This window comes from Saccostrea cucullata, unplaced genomic scaffold, assembly GCF_032062105.1.
Source record: "Saccostrea cucullata isolate Sc308-1 unplaced genomic scaffold, CSIRO_AGI_Scuc_v1 ctg1455, whole genome shotgun sequence".
Lineage (NCBI taxonomy): Eukaryota > Metazoa > Mollusca > Bivalvia > Ostreida > Ostreidae > Saccostrea > Saccostrea cuccullata.
In genome coordinates this window covers 189,249-196,524 of record NW_026924057.1, presented here as the reverse complement: position 1 = coordinate 196,524, position 7,276 = coordinate 189,249, and the positions used below count along the sequence as shown (strand labels likewise).

Genomic DNA, 7,276 nt, shown 5'->3' with positions numbered 1-7,276 from the left:
TTCAAAACATCTCACCCTCGAGTTGAGAGAAAACGGGATGTTTATAGAGGAACTGCTGATCTTGATGATTCCAGAGTACATCTCATTGAATTGGAAGAAGGCACAGACAGATCTCATTCGAGAAACCTGAATAATGTAAAGTATATGGCAAGAAAACTAGTCACCAAAAGGGCTGATAGATTGTCTATAAACTCTGCCTTATACGCCTTATCCTTAATGTTAAACAACAGAGACTCAAGACGGAGGAATTCTAGATTTCCCGTTGTTCTTATACCAGAGGTTCCGCCTGAACGGGCTCTATTTCGCGGTACACCGTCTGGTAAAATGCCATTCCGAAGACATTTTTCTCGTAAAATGGCACCATTGCATATCAGAACAATGCTATTAGAATTAGGTAAATAAAATTGTTTGATATAAATATGGATACCTTTTTTATTGCTTTTTTTTTCAAACTTATCTTTCTGGTGAAATATTATTTGCCATTCTGAACAAAGTATGTATACTCTTAACACTTATATGTATGTTAAGAAATAAGTATACAAGTACTCTTCGATTAAATCTATAATTGACATTTTTCCTTTTTGTGTTTCGGATTTGCTGAAAAATCTGAGTATTTTAACTTAATTACGATGGAACGTAAAACTGATAATAAATGAAGTACAAACGAAGGTGACCTGCAATGAAAATGACACACTCGTACAAATTCACACACGCTTATATATTTATTTAATTTCAATAGTTTAAAATTAGTAATAATATTAAATTATTCTTACCAGCAATTAAGGCACTAAGATTCCGTAAGGAATTTCTTAGATCAACTGCTAGGTAATAAATTTCTCGCAGGAGAACATCCAAATTATCGTCAATATTAAAAAAATAGTCCGTGCATAAGTATATTCTACTATAACTTACTTATCTCTAACTAAATTTAGTTTTACCAACACTAAGTAGTTATGAAATAATAAGACTTAATAACAAATCATTAAATTATGAACTACAATATACTCTACACATGATTATTAACAAAGTCAATTTAAGTGAGCTTAAGTTAAATCATAGTAGTTCTATTGAAGATGATCTTAAAAAACATAGCATAAAAACAACATATTAAATCTATATTCACACTAAAACTACAGATATATTCTGAATACCTGTGACATTCTCCCGTTTTTTGACTAGATTAACTAGTATGTTTGAAACAGGCTGTTCAATTACCATATCAGGATCTCTCTACCATTTATCTGCAAATTTTGATCTCCCAGAAAATACTAATGTTCTCACCAATACTCTATCTCCAACCTTTAACTGTTCAAAACGGACCTGTAATAACTCTGCAAATTTTGATCTCCCAGAAAATACTAATGTTCTCACCAATACTCTATCTCCAACCTTTAACTGTTCAAAACGGACCTGTAATAACTCTGTTTATACCTTTCATTGTTTCTGTCGATGTTACCTCTTGCCATTTAGTATGCGTAATTAAGTCTTTTCTTAAGCTTCTGAACTTAGTTCTCCCGACTTTTTGTCTTTTGTGGCTAATCTTCCAAACCAAGATAGGCATCGATTGCTAATCCAGGAATCCACCCAAACATAGGGAAATGAGGCAAAGATCCTGTTGTCTCATGCTTTGTTGAATTATATGCGTTAACTAATGGTAAAAGGTCCAATCATGCTTTTGATCACTGTCTTACGTCCCTAACATCTTCAGCAATATCTGATTAAACCTTTCAACTTGCCCATTTCCCAAAAGGGTATATATAATTTAGGAAAAACTGTCAGTGCAAAGTAAAATAAATATTACTGAAATTTCTATTAAAAATTTCTTTTTGAAAAATCCAACCTTAATTGCAATTATCAACAAAGCCAAGCAACTCATTCTTGCTCTATGATTTAGTATTTTATACGCCTATGAATACGCAATACAGTAAAGGTTACAAATGGAAATATCGGCGATATATTAAGATAAAATTTACATACTTTATAGGAATGGATGATTCTTTTTAGGACTTCACTGATATCTAAGAAAATATAATGTGGTTAAAATCTACATGTTGAGGACATTTAGATTATTTATTTAGACTTGTAACGTGATGTCAAAGTCACATGATTTTAGCAATTATACTTACAGTTTAGAAGTCATCTATAAATTCCAATATTGGAAAAGCATAATCAAGTAAAAATCTTTAATTTATAATCCTTTTCAACACTATATGTTTTTGAGAAGAGCTGTAAACATATATAGATTCCCTTATTTAACTTCTAAAATTTGATTTGTTGGACGGCAGGTTGAATATTTAGCTGATCAACTAACTACATTAAATTTAGCTATAAATAATTTTTTGGCAAGATTTTACGAGGTTTGCAGCACGTTCCAAGTATCTTAATGCTTTTTTAGCCGGGCTTATTGCTCAAAGAGCAATAGCCGGCTTATGGGATCCTGTTCAAGGCAGGATGTTGACCCAATAGTCGCCAAGTTAAACTGACGTTCTGAAATATAGTGTTTCTACTTGTAATCGCTGTTGAAACAATTTATACTCATAATCTGATTAATTAAATATGAATATAAACTGTACTGTAATTATTATTGTGCAGTTATCAAAAATACATTTGTTTTTAGTAGAGAACTTTGAACAAATTCCTACGCATAGCCTGGTTCCCTGTCCCTGTTTTGCTTCGTTTACTCTGCGTCACTGCCTCTGCAAGGATGAGACAGGGTACCAGGCTAAATTTTCCACTCATTCGGCAAACCGAATCAGCCGAGGAGTCCCGAATGATGCAGGTGGTTCATGGAAGGAACTGCGATTGCGGTAAGGCGTTCTCCATTCTATATTGGTCAAATTATACAGCTGGTACAACGAAACTTATGCCGAAATCGGAGACTGCCGTACAATCTGACCACGTTTTAAAGTTTGTGTATGACAAAGATGCGCTGTTTATAAGGGGAATTGTCCAAGCCTCCATGCGAGACTGGAGCTACCAGGTTACTGTAAGTTCATCCCATTTCTTTGAGATTTTTGGAAGAAAAAAAAGTTTTTTTAAAAGTCTTTTATGTAAATCACGAAATAATGCATAATGTACAACACGTTTGGAAGTATATATGTTTTATCCTGCCTATGCAATAAATCCAGAACAAACCTCTTTCCGAATTTCCTTGTCTGAAAGCGTCTATGCAATGTCTTAATACATAATAATAGTTAATGTACAATTCTTTTTTTTCTCTCTCCACAATTTTCAAGTTTCCATGTAAACATGCTTTTTACTTTTAAAATTGATAAGAATATAAGTAAAATTCTAGGTGGTTATTTTTTTTTATTTTTTTTTATTAGATTACTCTTGGTTCTAACTACACAGTTGAACAGAGTACCTGTGAATGTGTAAATGGGATGGACAAATGTCACCATAAAGCCAGCATTCTTCTCTGTGGGTAATTTATGTGCAATTTATGTAATATGTAAATTCACTTGGTCTGTTTTAGGTATGCTTTACCAAATTTAATGTTAAATAGAAATTATATCAAAACATGCACACCAATATATATACCCGGTATATACAAGTGTGCAGTGCACCATGTGACTGTAGGTACATGTAGCAGGGTACTATTCGTGCCCTGGAACCTCCAAGTCCACTACCTTCGCATATATAAGCATACTTGTAACTATAAAATCTAACTTTAGGCCCCAAGACTATAATATAACTTAGTAAATTTATGGAACATGTTGATACAGGTACAAAAATGTCAGCAAAACTGATGTACGCCAGAGTTGGATTAAGCATCCAAAGAGTGCGCCACCTCGTCAAACTACGACGATGGAAGAACTTTTTCCTGCACCTGACAGGTTTATAAATTACAGGTATGCATTTATTATGACTGTTTCATGAATGGTGCAAAATATTAAAAAATGACAGTACCCCAAAAGTGAAAATATAAAAAATAGAGAAAAAGCACATTTTTTATGGGCAATATACACTTTTTTCAATGGATGGAACTGTATCTCTCTGGTCGTCCATCCTAATTTTTTCAGACCAGCAAGCTACAGATCTGCAGCTAGCATGGTATATGTAAAACCATTCAGTGTTGTATTATGCTCCATTTTTCAACTTTTGTCAAAAATTACAAGGGCAACAAATAGGCCAGTCAATGATAGGGACAGGGAGTTCCTATATCAGAAATTGACAACTGTAGGGAGATTTTCAGGTTAATATATCTGGTGTTTTATTTTAGTGTCACATTGTTTACGACTTTTTTTTATTGTTACTTTTTTGAAAATTTATACTGTGATAGGATAGAATGCATATGCACATGTATATATACATATAAATTCACAAAACACCTAACTCATTACACCCGGACTTTGGACTTCAGATATTTAATGGCTTATTTGACATTGGACTGAAATTCTGACAAGATGTGCAGTCTTTCCATTCTTTTTGCTTTTTTTTGTCTTTTACATGTTTTTTTGTTCTTGTCTCTTTTGTTTTTGTGTTGACTTTGTTTTAAACTTTTAATTATACATTTATACTATCAATTTCAATTTAGTGTGAAGTTTTGCATCACGTCACAATCTTTTTTGACAGATGCATTCAGCGTAAACAATTCATGTGATTGATTAACTCATATTATCAACCTTGACACAGAAATAGTTTGTTGTACAAGCAAACAATCAGGGATTAGAAGAAAGTCCAGTCGTAAAGCTTGCGGTTAGGAGGCGTATACTATTTACCTTGAACGCATCTGTCAAACTAGAAGATTGTGACGTAACATAAAACTTCAACTCAACTGCAACCTTTAGTAAAATGTTTAAATATTATTCACCCTATTTCTCATATACTTAAAGGAAGTTATTTGTACATTCTTTTCACATGTATACATATTGAAATCCAAAATTTATTTGAAGTAGTCAATAAAATAAGTTTGAAAAAATATTTAACATATATACCAGTATTAAGAATTGGTGATGTAACTGCAGTATTTGTTGTCTTTTTCACCGAGGGTTTAATTTTTTTTAATTAAATCAACAGCAATGCATTGGATACTATCCCCCGAGCCGCCTGTGCCTCCACTTGCAGTGCCTCTAGTTGAAGACCTCATCTCTAGCCAGGAATTTATTTCTGCAGAGAATCCTATCGCTTGGATGAAGCAAAAATTAATGATAAATGAGCAAGAAATCCAACAGGTAAGAACAAATGAGTTGCATAATGAATAGAATGTATTCTGTTTTATTATGAATGTTGTTTAAGTTTTAAGATTTTTGTCATGTTTTAGATTGCCTATCTTACCACGGGTCAAAAGGAAAATTGCATGTGGTCATCTGTTAGGAAGAATAGATTAACAGCTTCAAACTTTGGTTGTGTTTTGGCAGCGATCAAGAGAAATAGGTATACTAGTAGTTTACATGCCTTTATATGTATATGTAATTATAAATGAGACTTGTAAAAGCAGTTAATTATAAAATCAAAAATATTGAAAGTTTGCTCCTTATATAACAGATATCCTGTCTCCTTACACAAAAGATTATGCTCAGCTTATGATCTGTCAAAGAAGGATGCCATTATTTGGGACGTGCAATGAAAAAGTCGCAATTGAAAAGTATAGAACTTTTGGGGATGCAGTTGTAGAGCCAACAGGTTGGCATATTTCTTTCCTAAGCAAATTTCAATTTCTTTAAAGCAAATAAAAATTGATGATAAATGAAAAATTTTCTTGAGCTAATTTATTTAAAATTCAGTTATTAAACTGAAGTTGAAGATAATGAATATAAATATACTGTTTTTATGTTCTATTTATAACAAGTCATCAATGCATAAGAAAATCAGAGTGTTGCATATTAATGCTATTTTGTAACTTTATAATACTGTTCATATTAGGTATCTGGCTACACTGTAATGGGGTTCTTGGGTCAAGCCCCGATGGACTCATTCGTCGTCCTGCTGCATTCGGATTCAGCTATCAGAATCCAGGACTCGCTGACATATTAGAGATGTCAAACGTTAAGCCAGAAATACTGGAGGTGAAATGCCCCTTTTCAGCAAAGAATATGACAATTCCAGAAGCTATTGAAAAAGTACATGATTTCTGCCTAGGTAATAATAGTGTATATGTATTTGTTTAAATATGTTTTATGTACTGAGATATTACTTTAAATAATTCCAATATATTAGTTTGGATAACTTTAAGTACAATTTAGCAATTGTTAAAAAAGTTTTTTCCTTCTGTTGTAATGTTAGTCCTCAAGGCAGATGATTTGCCTTCTCACTTTATTGTACAGTAAGGAACAAAATACTTACACATGTAAATATTTATTAGTTAAATAGTTTCGTCTTATAATAATGATTGAGGCACCAATGAAAATTCTTATTCTTTAAAAATCTTCAACATATATATTTTTTTCATATAGAGGTTCAGGATTTTAATGGAGTCAAGTCCTTCAAGCTACGAGAGAACCACCAATACTATGATAAAGTGCAAGGACAACTTCATATAACTGGGAAATCCTTGTGTGATTTTATGGTCTGGACACCAAAAGACTGTGCAATTGTGAGAATTAACAAAGACATCAATTGGGAGATCAACATATCTGTTTTGACAGACTTTTATTTCTGTAAATTTTTGCCGTATTTACAACAGCTATAAGATATAACATTAAACATGGTGAAAACATTTTAATTTTAATATCTTAGTTATCTACACTTGCAAAATTCTGAGCAATTTCCTGCATAAGGCGATCCTGAAAATTGACTAAAACACAGCATAATTGAAAGACTTTTGTAGAAATATATCTAAATTGCTGCGGAACATGCCTTAAAATTTCATAATTCTTAATACGCTCATTTGCTCTTTCAACATGTATGCGTGACTTAGCAATTTTTCGACATAGTTGGACCTCACTGGGGGTGTATTGGGATTTAGATGTAAGAAAGGGAGGAATATTTAGATGTACTCCTTGGGGCAACAACTTGTGAATAGTGAACCCTTTGTCTGCTAAGATCATATCACCTGGAGATAACTGTTCTAAGACTTTACAATGTTCTACAATTGCAACATCAGATGTGCTGCCAGGGTACAATTTACTAATAAATACCAAAGCACCATTAGGTGCAACACCTGTAACACTTTTAACAGTGTGAGAATTTTTGTATCTGCTGTATGTGCTGGCCTGCAATCTCATATCATTCCTGGAACATCTTGGGTGATTTCTGTTGCATTAAGTACTATTCTACATGAACTAAAATCCCCAAAACTTGTAGGCATAGACCCTTTGCACTTCTGGAGAGAAGG

At 32.9% G+C, this 7,276-nt stretch overlaps 1 protein-coding gene and 1 pseudogene across 1 annotated transcript; both read left to right on the top strand.

Annotated features, from left to right (window-relative positions):
* The first annotated feature begins 2,704 nt into the window (after positions 1–2,704).
* Positions 2,705–3,531, top strand: LOC134265586 (uncharacterized). The gene is made up of 2 exons (XM_062747809.1): positions 2,705–2,986; positions 3,327–3,531. The coding sequence occupies exons 1-2, from the start codon at positions 2,705–2,707 to the stop codon at positions 3,426–3,428; spliced, it is 384 nt and encodes a 127-aa protein (XP_062603793.1). The 3' UTR covers positions 3,429–3,531.
* Positions 3,532–3,641: 110 nt separating this feature from the next.
* LOC134265597 (uncharacterized) lies at positions 3,642–6,631 on the top strand (annotated as a pseudogene).
* Positions 6,632–7,276: the final 645 nt, after the last annotated feature.

Excerpts from the sequence above, each read along its gene's own strand:
- LOC134265586 (XM_062747809.1), top strand. The coding sequence starts at position 2,705 with ATGAGACAGGGTACCAGGCTAAATTTTCCACTCATTCGGCAAACCGAA. Across the intron at positions 2,987-3,326 it reads ACTGGAGCTACCAGGTTACT|ATTACTCTTGGTTCTAACTA; the intron begins GTAAGTTCATCC and ends TTTTTTTATTAG.